The sequence below is a fragment of the Polyodon spathula genome, chromosome 10, assembly GCF_017654505.1.
Source record: "Polyodon spathula isolate WHYD16114869_AA chromosome 10, ASM1765450v1, whole genome shotgun sequence".
Lineage (NCBI taxonomy): Eukaryota > Metazoa > Chordata > Actinopteri > Acipenseriformes > Polyodontidae > Polyodon > Polyodon spathula.
Window position 1 is genome coordinate 12,159,771 of NC_054543.1, and position 24,957 is coordinate 12,184,727.

The 24,957-nt window shown below is 38.3% G+C and overlaps 3 protein-coding genes across 3 annotated transcripts in view; 2 read left to right on the forward strand and 1 right to left on the reverse strand.

The window, feature by feature from the left end:
* The window catches only part of LOC121322483 (dnaJ homolog subfamily B member 12-like), a 12,688-nt gene extending 6,736 nt beyond the window's left edge, over window positions 1-5,952 (reverse strand). Inside the window, exons 1-4 of the mRNA XM_041262540.1 lie at window positions 5,813-5,952; window positions 3,079-3,259; window positions 1,379-1,524; window positions 650-835 (exon numbers count right to left, since the gene is read on the reverse strand). Of these exons, the coding sequence (XP_041118474.1) occupies window positions 650-835; window positions 1,379-1,524; window positions 3,079-3,259; window positions 5,813-5,945 (646 nt within the window). The 5' untranslated portion in view covers window positions 5,946-5,952. The remainder of the gene's footprint in view (window positions 1-649; window positions 836-1,378; window positions 1,525-3,078; window positions 3,260-5,812) is intronic.
* Window positions 5,953-6,195: 243 nt separating this feature from the next.
* trmt2b (tRNA methyltransferase 2 homolog B) lies at window positions 6,196-8,776 on the forward strand. The gene has a single exon (XM_041262539.1). It carries the CDS (start codon window positions 6,211-6,213, stop codon window positions 7,702-7,704), a length of 1,494 nt encoding a protein of 497 aa, XP_041118473.1. The 5' UTR covers window positions 6,196-6,210; the 3' UTR covers window positions 7,705-8,776.
* A 9,407-nt stretch (window positions 8,777-18,183) lies between these two features.
* Window positions 18,184-24,736, forward strand: LOC121321840 (acyl-CoA desaturase-like). The gene is made up of 6 exons (XM_041261106.1): window positions 18,184-18,307; window positions 18,530-18,818; window positions 21,521-21,651; window positions 21,976-22,181; window positions 23,044-23,276; window positions 23,658-24,736. The coding sequence occupies exons 2-6, from the start codon at window positions 18,578-18,580 to the stop codon at window positions 23,849-23,851; spliced, it is 1,005 nt and encodes a 334-aa protein (XP_041117040.1). The 5' UTR covers window positions 18,184-18,307; window positions 18,530-18,577; the 3' UTR covers window positions 23,852-24,736.
* Window positions 24,737-24,957: the final 221 nt, after the last annotated feature.

The following is a 24,957-nucleotide window of genomic DNA, read 5'->3' on the forward strand; positions in this document are numbered from 1 at the left end:
CTATTATACCTCTAGTGCTGAAAACTAGATTTTAGCAACCTGCACACATGACGGTGAAGGAATAAAAAAAAGGGCTGTCTGAAGGAAGATACGTAGTCTGCGTCGCTTGCGTTGTGCAGTAGTTCATTTAGATAGGGTTTCTTTTTTTTTTCTCTCCGTACTTATCAGGCATGCATTGGCCCCTAAAAGAAGTTAATTTCTCGGTGATGCCTCATTCACGATTTCCGTGAAATCGCGATTCAGGTAGACCCCAAGTTATAATTAGATACATGGATAAGAGATTCTGCAGTTAACACAGTGGTTAAGATAAGGCTGCTAGTTTATTCAGAGCCCATTATAACTACAGCAAATTACTTACAAATAGCTGTAAATAATGCACCCAGCTGACATATTTCAGGAAGGGATCATCTGAAAAAATGTTTGTTTGTTATATTATTTTATTTTTGGTTGAATGCTATATGTCTGATCATATTTTGTTGAGGTCTGCAAAGTCTCGTGGAAATGAGATGTTTCACCTTGACTGATACTTAGCAGGATGGCAGGTCTAATTGTGATCAAAACACATGAATCAAAATATAATGTCATAATCTCGTTGTCTTGTCTTTTTTGGTACTGAATTTAGATACGTCAGGTTTAAAGTGGGACCTACTTGACGGAAAGCCACCTCCGAAGAACATGTTAAAGAGGTCCTCTGGTGAGATGTCTGCCTCGAAGCCGCGGTGGAAATCTGAGTGTGAGTGGCCATGCCGAGACGTGTGAACTTTCTCCTCACCAAACTGGTCATACTGCTTTCGCTTATCTGCATTACTCAGCACTGCATATGCATTCCCAATAGCTGAGGACAAACAGTTTAAAACAAGTAAAAAAAGGACTGAGCAACACAAATGTCACCATCTACCATCAACTTAACATCCAATTTAACCATGCTTATTTTGTTTGCCTTCTATATCCACTGGCAGCTTTAAACATGCATTAGAAATAATATCATCTTACTAACCAGCCTATCACATGATTGGTAGACCCTGTCTATACCGTATACAGGGGAATCATCATGTAATGATACTATCAAATCTGCATTTTATAATGTCCGATACTAAATGCTCTGGAAACATCTGCACTTTAAGCAGCGTCTGTTGTGAGGAGAGTAATATTGAAAGGGTCCCTAGTGGACTCAACAGCAATTTTGCAATCAGATACTGTAGGTTAGGATTAAATTAAGGTTTGGTATAAATTGAAGGATAGGATGAAGTTTGTGCAGATGCTCCTGGAGCATTTGACCCTGGGCGGAACAACATGTTGGATGTGGGTACTGAAGGGTCAAGTAGCGATTTGGGAATTAAAAGAAAGTGTAACATAAAGAATGTTCAATAAAGTTTACCTTTAAATGCATCTGTAGCCCCTGGAGCATGGTTTTTATCTGGGTGAAACTTTAACGCCAGTTTCCTATAAGCCTTTTTCAGATCTTCTTCTGTAGCATCTTTGCTGAGCCCAAGAATCTCATAGTAGTTCTTACAGTGCTTTATCCTGGAAATAAAATAACAGCAGCAACAACACAAATGTTGGTTACTGAGAAAGACAAGATGAAATCCCATATGATCAGGAAGCTGTAGATTGAAATATATTTGCAGAGGTTTACATGCTAACCCGCTTACAGTTTTGGATATTACAAGCCTGCAAGACTGTCAGTTGCACTAATGGGTTAAACTGTAGTGCCAACATCTATGCATTCGGAGAAAAACTCATCAAGGACAAGCAGGATGATAGATTACTACTTTGCTCATTTAAAACAGGTATCATTGGATCTGGATGGGGTTTCACCATGTTCATTTACATTGAACTGGTGGACCCAATTAATTACATTTTTGACAGTACACAAATTTGCTAGAAATACAGGATAAATATGTATTACTCAAATAGCTTCTTACTTTATGCGAGTTGCTGGAACTGTTTAGAGATCCATAAATACAGTGGAACCTGTCATATCTGATCATGTAAGATACAATACCCTCTATTAACCGATGGACCTCTGGCAAGTGCCGTTTACACATGCTGCTACCAACTGAACGGTACTGATGGAAACTGATCAATGCACATTTTATTATAGATCTAAAACAGCAAATTCTGCTCTTAGCAGGACAGAATGGATTCAGTTGCACATAAAAAATGAGAGGGATCAATATAGGGCAATTACTGTACTGTTAAAGCTGAAACAAGATGTGTTTCAATGACCCCCAAAGTCAGTTTGTGTTTGTGTGCACTTTCTTGTTGTTGTCTTTAGTTAACACACTCACGGTGAAAAAAAAAAAAAAAAAAAAAAAAACCTGTCAGATTACTTTGGCATAGACTGAGAAAGCACGGCAAGAACTGTTTTTGGAATGCTATTTTGGAAATTGTCAAATACTGTATTATAGAGCTTTGTTTTGCAATCATTTTCTTTGTATAGTATACATTCAGTATCTTACTTTTAGTGTTTTAGACACACTGGTGTCCCTGACATTGTTCATTTATAATGCCCTGATGTTAATAAAGGAACTAGAATGTAGTCTAACGACTCCCTCTGAGATAGGATATTTTTTTTACATATCTAATGGGCACCTGGAACCAATTAAATCAGACATGACAGGTTCTATTGTACTGCATAAGTAACAGATAAGGGCCAATATTTTCCACTGTGCCCAAACTACAGGCAAACTGCCAACTCCATAGTACATGTATGGTGAGGACAATTTGGCCAGAGTGGAACAGATGACCCCAGGTGTTATTGACTTTTCCAAACAGTGAGTTCAGAGCCAGGCTTGTTTTATCAAAAAAACAAAACAGATTTCTTTTGAGGTCAGGCCATTCATTCAACTAGTAAAAGTTGAAAGTCACCCTAACAATGCCTATCATGAAATCACCCTAACAATGCCTATCATGAAATCACCCTAACAATCCCAATCACTTACAAACAAAAGTGTATTTTGGCATTTCACTGCAATTACAGACTGTCCAGTTTGTATGAACTAAATAGGGTGGACCTGCCTTAGGCTACCCTGCATTCACGTCTCAATCGCACTAGAAAACTTCAGATTTCTGTACCTTTTGACAGCTTCCAGCTGATCTGGTGAGTACGACTTCCCACTGTCTCCTCCCTTATCCCCACTGGCTGAACTAGCCTCATCCCCACCTCTCTTGTGTCGGGGGCCTGTGGACTCGTTGCACTTGGACTGGTAGTTAGTGCTTGATGGCTGTCCATTCTGCGTGATGGTGTCTATCAAAGCTGAAAAAGTGGGAAATGAAATTGACTGTATGTGACAACGGTGTACACTGGATGGGCTGGAGCAGCTTCTTCTTTAGCAGTCGCGGTGCTTCACACAGAGGGACTAGAAGTTCTTGTTAAACTCTATGTTTACTAAGCTTCAGTTCAAACTTATAGAAATACTGCACACCATGCTAAGGTATCCTATTCTTGTACTTAATTTAATTTATACTTCTTCAAAGAGCAAAGTTCACTTTTTATACTTACAAGTCTAAAGCACTTTGTGGTACCTTAAGTATACTGAACATTTTCTATGGAGTGTTGCAAGTGTCAACACCATTTAATAAAGAAATTCTTTGAATCTGAAGGTAAGAAAGTGTAGTAAATTATGTTATGTTATGTGATAAACTGCATGGTCGTATAATCAAATGGCTGCATGATATGTATTCATAAAGCATTAGTGTGTCAGTAATTTAATGAATTTACTGGAACTCTAGTGTTTTATGAATACGACACATGGCCCCGTGATCTTCTTAACTGTAAGGTCATTTCACAACTCTTGTTTTACACTCTGGCAAGCTTTGGATATACATTGATTTACCACACTTGATTTTAGAAACCACTGCAAGCTAGTAGTAACACACAGCTACTAAAACGATGTAAAGTATTTTTTAGTGCAGACCCAATCAGAAGTTGTTAACAGAAATATAAAAGATGTGAACTGAACTAAACTGAAACTGCTTAGGCCTGAATTAAATGTTTGTAGTCCAATAACCAATGATTCAAAGATTTTATTAATAGAATTTATGCTTCAAACTGTTATAGTGGTTTATAATGACTTCCACTGTGCAAATTACACACATAAATTACACACATACCTATATATATATATATATATATATATATATATATATATATATATATATATATATATATATATATATATAGTTATATATAATATATAGCACAAATCGTGCTTTCAATTGTCAGAAGCACAGACTGCTTTAAACAATGTCAGAAGCTGGATACTGTACTTGCTACCAAAAATGACAGAAGGGGTTAGAATTAGCGACGACTACAGTATAAGTCTGTCAAGGCTCTCCATGTAAAATGTGGGTAAGCTATTGAACTGCTGAGCGGTACAGAAATACAGTAAGTGCATTCATATATTTTTCAGGATCAGCAAAACAGTGTGGCCGTAATTAACACAAGCGTACAACGACCTTGCTCGTTTTGTGTAACAAATTACTTCTACAATGGGATTTTTTCTTGCTTTCACAAAGTTCAGTGAACAATACAAGTATTAATTTAATTAAAAGATAAATAACATGCAACGTCTTAACCAATATAAAAATATTGGTTTTATTAGTTTTGAATGTCCTGTCTTCTTCACACAATACATTTCAGCATACTGCATCTTTGGGAAAACGTTTGTCAATCCAGAGGTAATATCCCTTCGCAAGCTGAAACGAATACTGAAACACTTTACTGTGAGACAGGAGGCAATTTCTCCTATGGGAACTATGCAAAATACACATTTAAGAATTATACAATGACTCTTAATTAAGAAAATCTTCTTAAAGTTAAACAAATCGAAAATACAGTCGTAGGCGTATAACAAGTTAGCATAATAAACAGTATACACGTTTATACACGTGTCAACATTCAACGGGTAGTGCCATTGTGAAATTTAAATTGAGTTTTTTTTTTTTTTTAAGTTACAAAACTAAAAAGTACTATTGTGTGCAGGACTCGTGAGAGTACAACCTACTAGATGAGGATCGTCACCTAGTCGTAGTTACGAGCTTGTTTTAACGCGTTATTTAAAACAATAATGAATACAACCTTAACCGGAAATAACATGTCGGTTTATTTTTATATTCTGCTAGAAACAAAAATAGAGTCTTTTATAACCCTAACCTTGTTGAACATTTTGCTACCGCTGTCACTTCTTACTGCAACTGCAACACAGATCTGGGAATTGTAGTTCAATCACCTTCGTATAGTTTCCTTTAAAAGCACCCTATGTTAATTATGGCGTCAAAAAGCCGATAGTCCATGGTAAAAAATAAAATGCAACAAAACGAAGCAAACTCTTTTATGCAGGCTCAATTTTTTTTTTACTGTTATAAATACAATGGACTAGTTTTTCTATCCATAGATAACCAGGAAATGTTTACAAATCAACAACTACCAAAATGCCTTGCGCTCGCCCTTTCTGACAGTTTAATATTTGTGCAGGCCGGAGATTGTAGTCCCTTTCCAAGGTCTAAAAACAAAATTAAGCTACCACGGGAAAAGTATTAAACAATCGCTGACCATGGGTTCACCGGTTTTCATGAACAGTCATAGCATTTAGAACTGTAACAATTAACGAGACATATAAATATAAAAAAGAGTGAGGCGTGTTTATAAATAACTACAATTACCAGCAACCCGTGTGCCGCTACCTTTCTCACGCCTGCGCTGTTTATAGTTACAGTTTCCGCCGGGCCCCCTATATCTGGAGCAGGATTAAAGCCATGGGTACAATTTCAAGCTTGCTATTTTAGTTTCTTCTGTGTCTCGGCATACCTTGTGCTTTATCTGTCGGGAATAGCCTCTGTGCCTTCTCAAGATAACGCACAGCTTTCTCCACCTGTTTATGCCTGAAAGCCGTCTCGGCAATCTCGATACAGCGCTCGGCTTCGTCCCTGTTTGATTCCATCGCAGAGATAACAAGAGCTTCGCTGGTGAGCGCGCCCAGATGACGTGCCGGGAATTGCTGTCGTGTTCGCTTGCATTAATTAGACGTCAAATGCAAAAGGAAATTGTCTTAAGGATCGCATTGTCACATTTGGGTGTTTTTGTATGGATGAAATGTATGCCATCTCCTGATGTTAATAGCAAAATATAACAGATAGAATATTAAGATTTGTAACTTGACTGGTGTGTACATATTCCCAGTGTGCTACTCAACCACTGTCTGTATTATGGTAACTTTAAGGTTCCTGTGTCAATTTCTGCCACAGAAAATACCTATATGGACTTGGGAATATGTCCCCAGGCGATTCTGTTGTTGTGTGGCAACTGATAAAACCATCTGCCAGGAAAACACGAGAGACAGTGAAGACCAATCTAAAAGCTGGATAAAAAAGAGGAGGAATAAGAAACACAGTCTTCTTCCTAAACCAGCCAATGAACACCTTTCCTGGGAGGAGCGGCTTGCGGATGCTGTGACTCCACTTTGGAGACTATGTTATGAGGAGCAGCTTCAACTAAAGTTTGAAGAGCAGAAGAGAATTCTCCTGCAGCTCTCAGCCCGTCTTTCAGGAGATGCTGACCCCTTAAACCCACAGCCCTGGACCCGGGGCCAGCTCAGCTTCCCACTGCTACCCACCGTGCCATCTCCAGTGCTAGACGGGTACAGAAACAAATCAACCTTTTCAGTGAACAGAGGGATCAATGGTGACCCCAAAACTGTTGGGTTCTATGTTGGAACTGGGAAAGGCCGGAATATTGTCTGTGTTCGTTCTGACCACCTCTTGAACATGCCAGCAAAGCACAAAGACGTAGCACGGTTCTATGAGGAGTTTATCCGTCAATCTCCATTGGAACCCTGTATCATGTTCCATGAAGGCGGGCACTGGCGTGAGATAACGGTACGTACCAACTTAGTGGGCAGCACAATGGCAATCGTGTACTTTCACCCGCAGAACCTAACACAGGAGGAGATCCAGCCCCATAAAGAAACCCTGGTGGAATTCTTCACCCACGGACCAGGGACAGCTTGCCAGCTCACATCGCTGTACTTCCAGGAGAGCTCAATGACTCGCTGCACTAATGAGCAGTCTCCCTACCAACTACTCTATGGGGAGCCTTATATTTTTGAGGAGCTCCTGGGGCTGAGGTTCCGCATCTCTGCCGACGCTTTCTTCCAGGTGAACACTTCAGGTGCTGAAGTTCTGTACAGGACTGTTGGTGAGGTGAGCAAGGCTGACAGAAGCAGCATCTTGATAGATGTGTGCTGTGGAACAGGAGCTATTGGTCTCTCTCTGTCCAAGGGGGTCGAGCAGGTGATTGGCATCGAACTGATTGAACAAGCTGTGCAGGATGCCGCGCACAATGCCTCCCTCAATGGAATCTCTAATTGTGACTTCCGCTCGGGGAAGGCAGAAGTAGTTTTGCCCCAGTTACTGCCCTCGCTGGATTCTGCAGCTCCCCTTTTTGCCACTGTGAACCCTTCTCGTGCTGGACTGCATTACAGAGTGATCCGGGCAATCCGAAACTGCGCTTCCATCCACAGGCTTATTTACATCTCCTGCAAACCAGATGGGGAAGCAATGAGGAACTTCACTGAGCTGTGCTGTCCTCCAGACAGACAAAAGAAGCTTCTTGGTGATCCCTTTGTCCCCACTGTAGCTATACCTGTTGACATGTTCCCACACACCGCACACTGCGAATTGGTGTTGGTCTTTGAAAGATAGGAAGGGAAAGGGATACTCTGCACAATCTAGTCACAGAATTATATCTTCTCGTGTGTTCTGTGTAGCTCCCTATTGCTGTTTCTGCTTATCTACTTACTAGCTTGAGTGTCTCCTTTCAGTCACAGAAAAATCATAAAGCTGAAGTTTAGTTAATTACCACTGAAATGTGCCGGTCCACCACATCAAATCAGAAATTAAAATTGAAGGATTTAAGGATTTTAATGATATAAGCACAAACAACAATAGAGAATTTTATGAAAACAGCCGTGCCACCAAAACTCTAGCCTGCTGACAGTCTCAAACTGTTCAGTTCATTAAGTTGATAATAGATGTGTTTGAACCTTGCTTTTAATGACCCTTCTAATGTTTGCAGAGTAGTGAAGCGTGCAGACTACTAGTCTCATGGCTTACCTCACTAGGTTAACCAAAATAAACCTGTATATGTCAACATGCCACACAGTAGTTAAACATTAAGAAAAAAATGTCTGGCACTTTGGATTATTGTGTGTGTGTGCTGTCACAAAAGAAAATAAATATTTCCATCATTGTAAATCGATCCTCTGTTTGGACTTCCCCTCGTTCATGTACCGCTCACATCCTGACAACTATTCACAGTAGAGCTAGTCGATGACTAACCCTAACCTTTGTATGTACAAGAGTCCTTGGGACTAACTGGTGTTATTAATTAACGCTGGTTTTATTGTCTAAATATAATATAGTAACATAGGAAAGGCATAGAATAAAAAATTTATCTAACAAAATATAACAACTAAAATTCACAAAGGGTTTAGGACTTCAGAAATTTAGAGTTGACTTGCAAAAAGTAAATAGTGTAAAATATCCACGTTTTCACTGTATGTGCTACTTCATCAATGTTGACAGTATTTGGATGAGTAATGGTGTAGGATAAACATACAAAATACACATAGTTTTATTCATGACAAAGTGTCTGTTATTAGTTATGATATTGTGGGCTTATCAGCTTATCAGTTATTTAAAGTATATTTCTTCAAAGTCTGTTTTAATTAATAAAACTGTTCCTGACTTGCATTGACTTGGCGTATTACTGAAACACAGCCACGTTAGACAGCTGCTGCCATCTGGTGATGGATCGTGGCTTTACATATTGCACTTCAATTACATCAAGAAACAAACTTATTGGTAAGCTTTATACATAAAAGGGCTGTGCAACAGTTTAAAAATGTGTGCATGTACTGTAGTATATGTTATATCCAGGTCTTCCAACAAGAGTTTAGCATGCTAACAAGCTTGGGCCAATAAGCCTGTTAACTAAATCATCATCATCATCATCATCATCATCATCATCATCATCATCATCATCATCATCATCATCATCATCATCATCATTTCTTCTTCTTCTTCTTCTTCTTCTTCTTCTTCTTCTTCTTCTTCTTCTTCTTCTTCCTAACATCAGGAAAAGGATTGCACTGATGCATGTCCCATAAGAGAGCCTTCTAAACCAATAAAACACTTGTGCTGGTAATATTAATTTTACATTATATGACAAGCGTTTTGACTAAAAGTCTTTCTGAAAGACACTTTAGACACACTAATCAGAATGTTTGTTATATGATTGTATATAGTTTTTTAGATAATACTACAATCCCTGGTCAAGACGGGATAATTGTGTAATACCCAGCCACCTTTCCAGAGATGATAGAAAAGAAAAGGAGATGTGATACCTTTTATTGGACTAACTAAATAATAAAAGGTATCACATCTCCTTCTCTTTGTTTAAAATGTTATACAAACAGTGAAATACATCCTCAACAAAATAAAAATCCTTAACAACAGAAGACTTCAGCTGACTTTAAATCTCTCAGTCCAGTTTAAAAATAATCCGTCTCTACAGTGTCAACTATCTAAGTGGATTATTTACTAAATATTTGGAATATTAAAGTGGAGAATACTCACTTTGCCAGGTCGTGAAAGAGGTAGGTTTAATTAATTTTGAACAAGACAAAAGATACAAACGCAATGTTGTTAAATAAAACAGTGCATGCAGAATTGTTTTGTATCATTCAGACTTGTATACATTCAAGTGCAATGGATGCTAAATGATTCTCAATGTTTTATATAAATAATGTGTCTCTAAATTCGGTAGTGACCATCACCCACATGTAACTGTTTTTTTTTTTTTTTTTTTTTAATCATCCTTGCTTTTTCCTCTGTAACTCAAAAAACAAGACTTTCAGTGCTATACCTACTCCCTTTTGACTACTCCCTACTCCCTTTTGACAGTGCTATGGCTGGTTCCCTAATTTTTTGTCCAACCTGTATATTTTCTCATTATAAATTATTGACTGGATTTGTTTTTGTGATGTTTTAATCACAAAGACGAGACATTTTAGATTACTGGTGCCATTGAACAGATAAGTTATCATTAGTCATAAAGACTTATCATTTAGAGATGGCTCTGCACAGCTGATGTCAGACTAGTATCAGATATACAGTATATGCACTACAGATTATTAAAAGATAAGAACACAAAGAGAAATGAGCACATTTCAATGATGTAACCTTTTTTTTTTTAAATGGAGTTTTAGTCATAAAAAAGCAGTAAAATGTCCCTTGTAAATGTAATGCTCATGGTATGCAGTCATAATACCAGAAATATACTCTCGAACCTCTGCAAGAACATCTCAGTCCAGACCAGAATGAAAGGCTGCGCTCCAAGCTCTGTATAACCCAAGTATTCTTGGTCCTGTGTGAAACAGACATTGTGTTTCATTTAAAAAAAAGTCACCTCTTGAATCCAGTTATAGTGTATTTGTACTATACTTACACAGAGAGTCCTAGGCTAACACATACAAATGAGTGAGATTTGGGAAAACACCATTAAAATGACATTTTCTTTGACATGTGACTGCTGAAATGTACACCAAAAAAGTTTCTAAAAGGAGTAAGTCTCATTCTAAATGAGTATGACTTGACATGTCTGATTACAGTATGTAAATACAAGATTTTACTGATTCATAAAAGCAGTGAAAAGGGAAAATGGACTTTGACTATTAAAACCTTCATAAATAAGAGGGAATGTCTCCAGGTGATACACAAAGATTGTTTTTTTGAAGTCATAAACATTATATATGTGGGCTATATAGGTGGGAGATTTGATCTCAGTCAATTTGTCAGATCAAAGCAGTAGATAACCAGTAGTATTTATTTTAAAGTTAAACCCTGTTCCAAAGTTCAATGAAAAGTCCACGTTGACATTTTATTTATTTTGTATCATTGTCAGAAAAAAATGTTGTCAAATATACAGCTGTGGCCAAAAGTTTTGCACCATCCTGTAGAATTAACTAATTTTGCTTCATAGAGTTGAATTAAACCTGCTGAATAATGTTCCATTAACATATTAAATTACATACTGCTCGGTAGTTTTCCATATACTTAATGAAAAACTGTCAAAAATTAAACAAAAATGTGACATTTCAAAGTCTAACATGAAATACTGTACTGCTATTATGGCTTCGGGTAGATTTTCGTGATATCATTTTGTAGTTTCTTTGATTACATGATGTTTGATAAAAGATCTAAATTATTTTTTTAAATTATGTCCTAAAATTCTAGGTGATGCAAAACTTTTGGCCATAGCTGTATAGTATTTTGTTACTATCTACTGAAATAAACCCTCCACTAGATGGTGCATTAGCTATACCTTGGCATTGACACATCACAGTAAAAGGCCCTTGATAATAACTGACCATTATCATCCAGCAGCCACAGCTTGACCTGCACTGTCCTTCTTGTTAACAGACTGAAACGCACTTGCTGGCAAGTATGGTCTTTTTCATTTGAACTTTGCACTAGATAATTCTTTAAAGGCTGTCCCTGAAAACAACATGTGGCACTTACCCTAAATAAATGACTTCATGTCTAAATGTCAGTCTTTAACAACAGCAAAGGGAAGAAAACTCCCCACACTGAAAATAGTTAACATATGTCTTTGCCCCTGAACTATGCACTAAATCAGACAAGTCATCAGATTAAGAAATAATTTGTAATGTGGTAAAGCACCTTAGAGGGTAAAAAAAAAAAAACACTTTGAAGTTGACAGAAAATATCAATAGGTTTGCATGTTTTTATTCACTAAACATATTTTAATTGTTATATTTTGTTAGATGTATTTTTCCTTCTATGCCTTTCCTATGATACTATATTATATTTAAACAATAAAACCAGTGTCAATTAATAACACCAGTTAGTCCCAATTAGGACTCATGCTGCTGATTCGTGGAGTTGGACTCTTCTTGTACATGCCAAGGTTAGGGTTAGTCATAGGTTGGCTGTACCGTGAATTGTTGCCAGGATGTGAGTGTTGCAGAAATGAGGGGAAGTCCAAACAGGACTGATTTACAATGATGGAATTATTTATTTTCTTTCGTGACAGCACACACACACACACACACAATAATCCAAAGTGCCAGAAAACGGCAGGTGCTCCCAGTGCAGGTGTCCAGTATAGTGTTCTGTAAAGTGTTTAATGCAGTGTCCTATCAAGTGTTCAATGCAGTGTTCTGTAAAGTCTTCAGTGCAGTGTCCTATGAAGTGTTCAGTACAGTGTTCTGTAAAGTGTTTATTGCAGTGTCCTATGAAGTGTTCAGTACAGTGTTCTGTAAAGTGTTTAGTGCAGTGTCCTATGAAGTGTTCAGTACAGTGTTCTGTAAAGTGTTTAGTGCAGTGTCCTATGAAGTGTTCAGTACAGTGTTCTGTAAAATGTTCAGTGTAGTGTCCTCTGCTCCTAGTGATAACCCTGGTTTTGGCTGCTTCAGCTCCCAGTCAATATCCTTCTGGAGATGAAACAGAACAAACAACACACACAGCTTCGGCTCTGTTATTATTTCAGTGTAAGGGGTCGTACTCACGTAGCTGCGTCTCCTTTGTACTGCCCAAACTCCTCCCCATGATCAGCATGGCGCCACGTCTTAGCCATTTGCTGCACGCACCACAGCTGATCATAATAGAGTTGCTTAGCAGTCCTACAGCTACGCCCTTTCACCATGATGGTCCGATTTCTAGTTCCATTCTACCATCGAGTCGGCCCATCCCTGTGAAGGTGTACCCCCAACATTACCTAGGCTGGGAGATAGATTTGTAACACAGATTCATTATCTCGCGTTCACAATAGTAAATAGATATTAATAGACAAATGGAACAAAATACATTTGACCCCGAAAAACAGGAAGGAAACATATATGCATAGTCATCATTAAGTGTAACCTATATGTAAACTATATGTGCCTTTGACACTGTCAATCTTGGTTTTCTCCTTTTATCTCTCTGATCTAGGAATCCCAGGCACTGCTTTTCCCTGGTTTTCCTCTTATCTTTATAACTGTTCTTTTGAGGTTTCTTGCCATGGCTCTCTCTCTTCTCCTTGCCCTCTCTCTGTAGGTATACCTCAAGGATCTGTCCTAGGACCCCTTACCTTCTCACTCTGTACCCCCTCACTAGGTACTCTTATTTCCTTTTGGCTTCTCATATCACCTGTGTGCTGATGATGCTCAGATCTTTCTCTCTTTTCCTTCCTTTGACTCCCATGACTTACTTATACTTATTCCACTCAACTCCTGGTCCAAGCTCTTTTCTTTCTAGATTGGATTATTCTAAATCTCTCCTCACTGGTCTCCCTGATGAGGCTATTCACCCTCTTTAACTTCCCAATTTAAGACCCTTGCTCTTGCCTATTGCTCTATTCATCATACTGCACCTTTCTATCTCCAATCCCACATGTCTCCTTATATTCCCTCTTGCATGGGATATAATGGAGCTTTGGAGCACAAGTGATTTCAAATATATAGTTGTATTTAGGCACGAGGATTGCACATTCACTTCATGTGCAATAAAATGTGTATTAATATGTGAGCACGGGGAGTGCACAGATAAGTTCATGAGCTGGGAGTCAAGTGAATAATTAATTAGCAATTGAATCCTGAAACAATAAAAGATATAGATGCATGAAGCACTCATTCTGGGTTGGGTGTTCAGTGTGGAAAGAATGGGAGATAAAGTCAGGAATAAGCTTAAATAATTACAATTGCCATTTGTGCTGGTTTAACACCAGCACGGTACTCGATTTATTTAGTATATCTCTAGTGTTTGTTGGTCTGTCTATTTTTTTTTTGACCACCGGGCAATTTTGTTTGTTCGATTAGTGTTTGTTCAACTCTTTTATTTTGCAATAAACCGGCGCAACAGCGCAATTCACATTTCACCTTGCAGTACTGTGATTTCTTCCAGGTCTGATGTCACCACTACCAGCGCTTCCACAGATGCAGGCCAGGAAAGGTACTGTGGGTGAATAATTTGAAGAACATTTTTTTTGTTTGTGTGTGTGGATTTTTGGGACACGGCAATGAGCTGAAGGACCTACTCAGTGGCCTTGAGGAGCAAGGATGGTGCCTGGCTTGTGACGTGTACGGGCACATGCTGGTATGCTTCCCCCTCCTAGAGGAAGAGGAAGAGGAGGAGTGGCCAAAGATAAAAAAAGGATCGGCTGTCCCCGGAACAAAGGGAAGAAGCCAGTGCCAGTGCCAATTCCATTGACCCTGCTGTAGCAACCAGAGGAAGTGTTTCCCAGGTGATACGTCTGTGCTGAGCCCTGCTCTCAGCCACCGTGGTTGTGCCCCATTTGCAGGGGTAGGCACAACTGCCTCGTCCTCCAGGAGGAGGAGGAGGAGGAGAAAGGAAGAGTGGGAGAAGCCTCGCTGTCTCCAGTGCCCAGAAGGAGGGAGCACGAGCGTCCAGTACTCAGAAGAGAGGAGCATGAGTGTCTAGCGCCTAGAAGGGGGGAGCATGAGTGTCCAGAGCCCAAGGGAGAGCCAGTATCCAGAGACGGAGGGAGACTACCTGCTGCTTCTACCTCCACCACCAGAGGGAGACTGCCTGCAGCTCCCACCTCCACTACAAGAGAAAGGACCATGACGTGACTGGCATTCCTCAGTAGCCACTGCAAAGGCTGCTGAGTGGAGCACGGGGGAAAACAGCCCGGCCGCAGTGTCTGTGAATATGGCCAACACCACATGGCCAACCCCAGCACCACGACTGTTACTGACTGGATCACCAGGGGGAGAAGTGGAGCTTCTACTGCCGCCCTTTTGTCCAGGGGCTCCCCTCCCAGCTTCACCTCTCGAGGGTCCGCCCTTGCCGTTGCCTTCCGAGGGACTGCTCCGGCCCTATCCCACACCGCCTGGGGTTGCCTGTCCCACACCGCCTGGAGTTGCTTGTCCCGCAACACATCTTTTAAGTCATCCTTCACATCCTTCAATTCCTGATTTCAAGGATGATCTTCATACTGTTGATTTGATGGACACCTGTGCCTTCTGCCAGTTCTGTTGTCCGTTCAACGTTTGTCTTCTTTTTATTCCTTGAGGATATTATCTTGAAGTATTGCTCATCCTAGTTAGACAGCTTTTTGAGTTTCCAGTCCTGGGTTTGTCAATTACAGATGATGTTTCTCTGTACTTGTTAATTATGCTTCGGATACCACACCTTGAAAATCAAGTGACACAAGTTATTTCACTCAATGTTTTTTTCTTTTTTTATGCAAGTCAAGGTTGTTATAAGAATAAAAAACACTAGTGGGCTTTGACTAAATTATTGATGCTCTTAATGCATTATAGTAGAAAAATGCAACATGTCTAAGACTTTTGCACAGCAGTGTATGTGTTTGTTTTGCATTTTAATTGCCTGTAACTTATACACTTTTATATTTTGTTTAATTTCTGTAAGTCTCATTGGATAAAGGTGTCTGCTAAATAATTAATTAATAATAATAAAAACTTGTGCATGGTTATACTGATCAGTTTTTTTAACTTATGGGTTAATTTGTATTCGAGTTATCTATCTATGCACACTACTCACAGTGTGAAGTTATTTTTGGAGCTACAAAGATACTGTAGATACTGTACATATTCTACTGTATATACTGTAAATTAGGACACCTCCTGAAGCTATAATACATGTGCATGTCTAGGCAGATCCAGTATGTAGGATTGCCATGATAAGGTGCCAGATGTAAGGCATATTCAGTTCTGACTTAAGATTTTTAAGGGGATGAGTATTACCAAGCCTACCCATTGCTATTTATCAGAGGTTCTACTGACCACACTTGTTGATGGGGTATGAGAGTGCCTACAGGTCCTGCATGAAGACTGTCTTCCTTTTTCTTTCCTTTCAGTGAAACACATAGCATCTTGGTAATCCTTTCTGTTAATTCAGGTCAAGGAACTTAAGAAAAGGAACGTTGTCCAATGGGGTTATTTTGTGTTGTGGATCATAATAGCACAGCTGCACTAAAGCATGACTACAACATGAGAGGGCATATTTTCAGTGTCAACCATACAGCAATTATTTTATTGTATTATTTTATTTAACCTATCTGTAAAATGTGTTCAAATGGACCTGATTTACTAGGCTTTTGCGAATGTGAAAAATTGGCATCAGGTTTTTTTGCAAAGGGAATAAAAATCATTGTCGATGTGCAATTCTATGGTTTTTTAGTAGAAATGGTACAAACTTTAGACTGGAGGAAATCTAAAACTTTGTAACTTTGGTCCTTTTCTTATCTAAATGATCTCACTGAAATAACTGGTAGCAAGCTAAGTACACATTATTACAAAATATTTGAGTAGCAATAACTTTGGCAGGCTTTGGAGTAAGCCTACATGCACTGAAGAGGCTCTCTTACTGAACATTTCTGTTTCATAATTGTATCTTTAGAGCCAGGTGGGTGTATCAACCCAAATCCACCAATCACTGTGCATATGCAATGAGAGGGATTGTGTAACAAATTACATACAGCCAACAAAAAACTGTAAAAAAAATATATAGTTTATTTCTACAACCAACTGGCCTAAGAACAGAGAACAAAGGAAGGCACCACATTCTTGTGCCATATTCCCAGCAGAGTGGTTTTGCATTGTGCTGCCTATACTGTGTAATTGCTTTTTTGTGTGCTTTTCAACTGGTCCAAAGAACTATCCTTGTCCTTTAGTGCTCCTCGCGGTTTCATTTCAAGAACATTAACTCTTTTAATGCCTGTTTTGCCAAGCTTACAAAATAGATATTTTTGTAACTGGCAGTTTAAAATGACCTGCAGTTGAATGCAGGTATATCAAAACCTTTACTTGTGATATGCCTCCATTCTCCTTCGCTTATCTTCAAAGCAGTTTTTTTTTAACCTGTTTTTTTTTTTTAAATTCAAGGTATATATCATTTAACCCTAACTCAGATCCCTTCTTCACTGAGTATAACGGTTTCCCAAAAAAGATAATCATCCTGCAAATATAATTAATTGAGTGCCAATCATTCTATTGGTCCATGCTGTAATAGACGTTGCAGTGAAAATATATGAAATAGACTGGGCTTCATGTACACTAATGTGCATACTTAAAATATTCTCTATGCTTTCCTGAATCTTAAACTAATAAGTATGCTTTCGCTGAAACTTAAAAAATAAGTATATAATCTTCTCTGAGGAACTATAAAGGCAAGGGCATATGTTGTGATTCAGTTTATGCTTTGGTGGATACCAGTATGTGGACATAATCTAGAAATCGTAGTGCGTTCATAACACCACATTATACGAAGTTTAACTACTTTCCTACTCCATAATAGATCTCTACTAAACACCTATTTGTGATGTGGTTAAGTCTCTGACTGTCAGACAAGTCCCACTATACCCCACTACCAACCCCCGACTAAAAATCCTAACCCCCCCCCTTACCCCAAACTAATACTAACGAAAACCCTACCCCTCCCTCTACCCCCCCCCCCCCCCCCCCCCCCCCCCATCTCCACCCCACCCCCCCCCCCTTCCATATGCCCTTTGTTTGTGAAATTGTATACCTTAAAACAGAATATACAAACACTTTATTTAGATATGGAATTTAAGTTAAATGAATTCCTTACTCTACAGTGTTAAACTTGGTTAATAAGCTTTAATGTGTATGCCATCATAATTTCACAATGGATAAATGTATACTGCATATGTATACATTATGAAATGCTTACGAACAAGTAGAATTATATGTGTTAAAGCATCAATGTACAGTACACTACAGTACTGTTTGCAATTTCACTTGACCGACGCTGTAGGATTGAAGAATATTCAGGACACCCGCATTTGGTTATGTGAGTTACTTCAGGGCATTGACTCTTTCAAGTTTAAGCACCGATGAAAAAAAATAATCACACGCTGTATAAGTATTCCATATCACAATCTATTTTAACAGCAAATTACGTTATTCAATTATAGCAATAAACAGACAGCTTTGATTGTGCAAAACAAACGTATGAGAACTCGTGTTAATGGTGAACAAGATTACAGTGTAAAATGTGAACAGCAGATAACAGTGGACCAATGGGCGCAGCGGAATAAGGTGACAACAAATTCTATTCGTCTTTATAACCTCCTCCCAAAACTACACCAGAAGCACTAGGTATAAGCGTCATCTCATTGATTTTGGGAGCATAAATAGCCAAGAAAGAAGGCTTTATTGGTCATAGTTAACTCTAGTTTCTGAGAAGGCGAAGAAAGAACACTTGTTTAATTTTCGCACTTCACAGTAGCATCAAGGTAAGCTCCGAATGTTTCTATATTTTATGTATAAGTATTTTATCAAATAAAAACGGCAGTTACAAATAAAATATAATGCGTTTTTTTTTTTTTTTTTTTTTTTTTTAAGAAGTATGTTTTCTCCGGTTTTTTTTTCCTGTTTCTGTACCGTTTTCCTTTTCCTGGCGTGGTGTGTAATTAAAAAAAAATAATAATAATAACAATGTCTGCTATATTTTTCAGTTCTTATATATACATTTATACATATATAAAAAAAGAATACTGTTCAAAATGACTGAAGTTCAAGGTGAAACGCAACAGAAAAGCTCCCCGGTGCACAGAAATGGTGTGGTTGCTTCGGAGATGTCTACGGTGGAGGATGTGTTTGACGAAACGTATAAGGAAAAAGAAGGTCCAAAACCCCCAAAGCAAATAGTATGGAGAAATGTTGTGTTGATGATTTTGCTGCATTCAGGAGCCGTGTACGGACTTACACTTGTACCTTATACGTCTGCTTCAACCTTGGCGTGGAGTGAGTACAACTAGTTTATTTTATTTTTAAACAAATAATACGTTTTTTTTTTATTATTATTTTTTTAACGTAGAACATTTTATATTCTGTAATTCAAAATGGCCTTTACATGCATTTTAATGGCGTAGTTTGATCAGAAGTGGGGATAAAGCATAGTCAGAACTGTCATACGTTTTCGTTTCCGCTGTTCAGAGATATTTATACTGCGTAGTTAGGGTGTTGCGCAGCGCACTCTGCTGGCTGGTGTGCACAGCAGCGAACCTCTGACATCACGCAGTGCGAGTCAGAAAACACATGTTTTACTGTTTAATTAAACGCCTTGGAAAGAGATACTACAAATGTATTTGTTTAGTGGATTTAATAATCAACAAATGTTGCATAATCTGTTAAAGCTTCCTATGCAGTACAATATGTATTTTTTACTAAGGGCAGTTTTTTTTTCTTTTTTTGCTGTCCTAAAACAACAAAAACATGCTAGTGTAAATCAGGCATTTGATGACAAATGCATTGCAATACATGTTGCATTAAACCCCTTTTTATTTGTTGGATGTAATGACCCAGGATTCATGTGACCAAAAGAAATTCAACGCAGCAAGCAGTCGGATTTATTTATAGGTGGTGTAAGAACAGTGGATCTTTTATGTTTGACAATAAACATAGAAGACAATAGATAATTATGAGAATAAACATGAATTGTTCTGACTACTGCTGGGCATTGGCCACAGCAAGCCACCCTTTTTGCTTCACGTCAGGAAGGTTCTAGTTGAGTAACAGGTTTGTTGAAATTAGGCAATAGAAGGTCCCAGTGGCGCTTCTGCAGCCTATGGCAGCCTACAAATTGGTAAATTCTGATAGGCATTTGATTTCAATTCATAGCATAAACACCTACTGCAGTATTTTAATAAAAGTATAATACTGCAATACTGTAAATCACAAGTACTGTGCCTGATAAAGAAATGTACAAATGCAACAACATTTAATTGTTTGACATGCCCTATTTTACTTTACAGTCAGAAAAATGATAGAACAAATAGAAGCCTCATGTCTTGCAGTCTGTTTGTTCCAGTCTAGTCAGGGCTGTACTTGCTGGCAGAGGTGTATGTGCCACATGCTTCCCAGCTTGTCATATTTCTTGTAATTGCTGGTTTGCGTGCTGCACACCCTTTACAGCCTGCACCTGTAATCCCTTTAACCCCTCCCTGTGGCAGACAAGGATATTTCATTCAGGTCCTCGGACACCAACATACAACTCCTGTATCAGATTTCCAGGGGAAGGTTGAATTCCTGTTGCTGTGATATATCAGCCAACCACATAATTAGAATATATACAGTTATAAGACATCTTTGCCACTCTTCAAAAAGCATTACTCTTTGATCTTAAAAAAAAAAAAAAATCCCAACGCTTTAATATACTTCATGGTTATTGAGATGCAATCTTCCACCATATAGCGTTGAGAGTAGTTTTAGAAGCATTTGGAATGGTTTTCCTTCTGGTAGAAGGAATTGTATTGCAATGCAAACTTGCTTGCCACCTGATTTACCCCCATGAGCTACTTGGTTTGTGGTTTGGTGAGAAGGGTGGACTGACAGACAGGAATCATGATTTTACTATTCTGTGCCATGCTTTACGTGGCTGCAAATAATAATTTACTCCAGAGAACACAGCTGAAATGAAATTACTGACTCCTTCCCTTCAGTCTAAACTGCTTGGCAACAGTGTTTCATTCAGAATCTGTTCTAAAACACTTGTCAGTTTTAGTTCTGTTTCACAAATGCCTGACAGGTTGGGCTTTTTTAAATGTATCTTGGAACTTGAATGGTTCACGTTGGTGCATTCACTAAACATGTCACTTTGCATGTGACGCTGAGGTCAGCAGTCCTGCAGTGGTGGTTTAGTGTTTTGCTATTCAGTGTCTGACTTGGCTGTTTGAGACCCTGGACGAAATTTCCTGATGCACCCCTTTTATGGAAGCCCTGTAATAATTGAATTATTATGGCTATGAAAACTAGCACCGTGAGCCTTGTACAGAACTAGAAGTCAGAGATGCCCAGAAATAGACTACTTAAATTGGTGTCTAATGATATGCTGTAGTACCTCGGTTTAGCACGACTGCCTTGCTAGTATAGGGCCAAAACATACATTATATATACTTTTTTAAATTCAATTTACAGTTGTCTCTGACAACCAGACATTCTTACCAGTTGAGTCCTTGTATGTAATTTGGGGTTGGCCAAAGCTCATCCTTAGCTTACACATACATCTTGCAGTTAATTTTTGAGGTTTGGGTACACTAGGGTTATGTCCCTCAACCAGGACAATCTCTAATCTGTTGCACCAGAATCCCAATCATAGCTGGGTTAACTGGATAGAGTCAGCCCTTGATCTCAATTATGATGCAGCCTGGCTCAGGATATTCTTTAGCAGAACTTATTGAGGGTTAGAATCTGGGGGCTTTTCAACACTTTCAAGCTGTGGTAGACTAATTTTTTATTTGCAGCCATGGTCGGCAATGTATGGGTGTATGTTAGCTTGTTTGTTCTGAGAATGCACATTCAGGTGTATAATTGACATGTGATGAGGAAGTTATTAATGGATATACAAAGATATTGATCAAAAGTTGCTAATACATACATAGTTTCATATAAATTAGTATTTTTTTGTTTTGTTATTTTTTTATTTACTTTTTTTTTTCCCCCCACAGCTGTTGTATGCTTTTTGTTTAGTGCTTTGGGAATAACAGCTGGGGCACACCGTCTTTGGAGTCACAGGTCCTACAAGGCCAAACTACCTCTGCGGATCTTCCTGGCTTTTGCGAATTCCATGGCTTTTCAGGTAAGCAGTTTAAGAGTATTTTGATAACGGTGACTGATTAAAACACCAAAAATCCTATAAGTAAACACAGTTGTGAATGACTGACTTGTCCATAAGCATCAGGCTTCCATTACAGGGAACAAATGATTGGTTGTCATTAACAAAGCTTTTGAATTGGCCATAATCAGATTTGACACAGACTGCAACTGTGCATATGCTACAACATGCACCAACAATGCACTGACCTTTTATTTAATGGTTATTTATACATTACCCAGAGCAATAGAAAATACAAAACCTGTGACAATTTCCCGCTTTGTAATCTCCTTCCGTATTCTTTTTTAGAATGACATCTATGAGTGGGCTCGGGACCACAGAGTTCATCACAAGTTCTCTGAGACTGATGCTGACCCCCATAATGCCCTCCGTGGGTTTTTCTTCAGTCATATTGGCTGGCTTCTAGTGCGCAAGCACCCAGATGTGATTGAGAAGGGGAAGAAGTTGGAACTAGCAGACCTGAAGGCTGATAAAGTTGTAATGTTTCAAAGAAAGTAGGTTCTGTCACTTATAAACTTTACTAATTTTTTTTTTTTTTTTTTTTTTTTATTGTAACTTTTATTTTGTCTACTGTTGCCTAACCCATATCTTTTCAGACACTTGGCTGTCTCGTTTTATTTTATTTATTTGTTTTTTTAGAGAAACGTGGTATAAAAACCCTCTCTTCATTTCCTGAAATACTAATTGCGGGTTCTCAAACTGTTGGCTATTTTGGCTCTGAGCTGTTCATAACTACAGTTATACTACACTGCTGACACATTGGGTCACAAATTGGCATTGCAGGGTAATGGCTACATTTTTCCACTTTCCCATATCAAGCTGTATTGAAATGTCCCTTCAAGTTTAAGGGACGATATGAAAGTAATTCCAGAAGGTGTGATCACAGCATAATTGTTTGACTTTACTAAATTAAGTAATTCAAGACTTGCCATTTAAGCACAGTGGACCCAAAGGAAGCTTACAGTAGTTTTTATTCAGTGCAGTTAATATGAGCCACCTGAGTAAAAAAAAAAAAAAAAAAAAAAAAAAAAAAAAAAAATGACAATCTACCCGCTTATTTAAATAGTTTATCATCTGGTGCACAAACGTGTCAATTCTTAGTTAAGAATAGACACCGATCCTGACCGGATCTGTGGTATCAAGTTTCGTGAACTGACTATTCTAGATGAAGAAACAAACTATTTATTTATATATATATATATATATATATATATATATATATATATATATATATATATATATATATATTATTTTTTTTTTTTTTTTTAATTGGCTCGTTCTGAAGTTCAGAGCTTTAACTGGGCATAAACGCAGACATTTTCCACAAGTTTAAAGCATGATTTCTGTCTGTTGCAGATACTACAAGCTCTCTATTCTGATCATGTGCTTCATGGTTCCCATGATGGTGCCCTGGTACCTGTGGGGAGAGTCTCTGTGGGTTGGTTACTTTATTCCTGGGCTGCTGAGGTATGCTCTGGTTCTCAACGCAACTTGGCTGGTGAATAGCGCCGCCCACATGTGGGGAAACAGGCCGTACGATGCTACCATCAACCCAAGAGAGAACAAATTCGTCGCATTCAGTGCCATTGGTATGTTTACTTCTTGTGATAATATATCCCTATCTCTGTAAAGCACAAAAATAGATTATTCATCTTTTGAACTGCTCCTTCAGTGTTAAGTTTAATGGAGTGCATTTTCCAGCTGTGAAGCAAGTGGTTGGATGTTGGTATCTTATAGCAGGACTGATTCTGTATATGACAAATCTTAATGAAGTTGTTTAAATCATTAGCATAGTAAATATTTATAAGCATTTAGTAAGCAATTCTGTTTTTTTTTTTCTCTTCCCATAACTGTCTGATTTATCACTGTCGTATTATCTAAAAATATATTTGTACTGGAAAATAATTAACCAGGGATAGCACTGTATCATTGTTGAGCCAGAGATAACACTGCTGTTTGCTTTGTTTCAGGGGAAGGATTCCACAACTACCACCACACATTCCCTTTTGATTATGCCACAAGTGAGTTTGGCTGTAAACTGAACTTCACCACTTGCTTCATTAACCTCATGTGCTTCGTGGGCCTGGCCAAGGACTGCAAGAAAGTGCCACGCGAAGTCATCCAGGCTCGTGTACAGCGCACAGGGATCCAGAGGAATGGCTGAGGGACATGAAGACAGCGGGAAACAAAACGGTCACAATGTTGCTATTTGGGAGGGTTGCTCTGTTGTGAAATCGGCAATGTTCACCCCTAGTAAAATGAAAAGAAATCATTAATAACTGTTCTGTAAAATTAATACCAAGCTTAAACTTTTCTTTTATTATTATATACAGTATATATATGTATATTTTTTGGTAATGCAGCAACAGAACCCATCTGGTTGGGGGAGAGAACACATTGTCCTGCATGAGCAGACTCTAAAGGCAGATATTCCTGAAAATCTACTCATAATTGAAATTGGATTTGGAAGGCTATCTCTCTAAAGAGCTAAGGCAAACTTAAATGCAGAACAAAACTGAGTGGCTGTTGTGGTAGGCATGGACAACAAACATGTTTGCCAAGCTACAGCTAAGGAAATCGGACCATTAGAAGTAAATTCACAGTGAAATACTGTAACTGCATTAAAAAGAAATGCAAAAAAGAAAATAAATGGGTGGGATCAGTAGCTGTAGCCTGACCTGGTTTTGACCCTCCAAGATAGGTCCCAGCAAAATGAAAACAATACCAATAAACCAGATTAGTTATAGGAAGTGTTCAAATATTAGGTAATAAGAAAAAACAATTATTTCAATGCTACTGTACTCTCTTGCACTGTCTATTAAAAGCATAGTATTGCATCTAAACTGACAGGCCTATCCAGATTTTAAAACAACAACAAAAAATGTGTGTGCTCAAATAGATTATTTATCCTTTTTTCATCTGGTACTATACAAAAAAAAGACTCAACAAGCTACTGTCAGTAGTTTAGAGTAAACAAGTGTTTACATGAAAAGCTTGAAAAGCAGTATTATTTTGTTCAGGACCCTTGAATAAACATGCAGTTAATCCACTGTGTATGTGGTGTATTGTCATTACAATACATACCAAGGGATATTATTGAAATGTTCTATTTTGTGGTGCTACTTCTAGTACTACTTTTTTTATTTATATATAAAAGGGTCATGAGTGGAAAACCAGATTTGATATCCAATATTACAGTGTTTGCCTTTCAATGAGATACTGCCCATTGACTGACACTACTGTATGTGTCCTACCAGACCAGTGGACATA

Excerpts from the sequence above, each read along its gene's own strand:
- trmt2b (XM_041262539.1), top strand. The coding sequence starts at position 6,211 with ATGGTAACTTTAAGGTTCCTGTGTCAATTTCTGCCACAGAAAATACCT.
- LOC121321840 (XM_041261106.1), top strand. The coding sequence starts at position 18,578 with ATGACTGAAGTTCAAGGTGAAACGCAACAGAAAAGCTCCCCGGTGCAC. Across the intron at positions 18,819-21,520 it reads TGCTTCAACCTTGGCGTGGA|CTGTTGTATGCTTTTTGTTT; the intron begins GTGAGTACAACT and ends TTCCCCCCACAG. Across the intron at positions 22,182-23,043 it reads GTTGTAATGTTTCAAAGAAA|ATACTACAAGCTCTCTATTC; the intron begins GTAGGTTCTGTC and ends TGTCTGTTGCAG.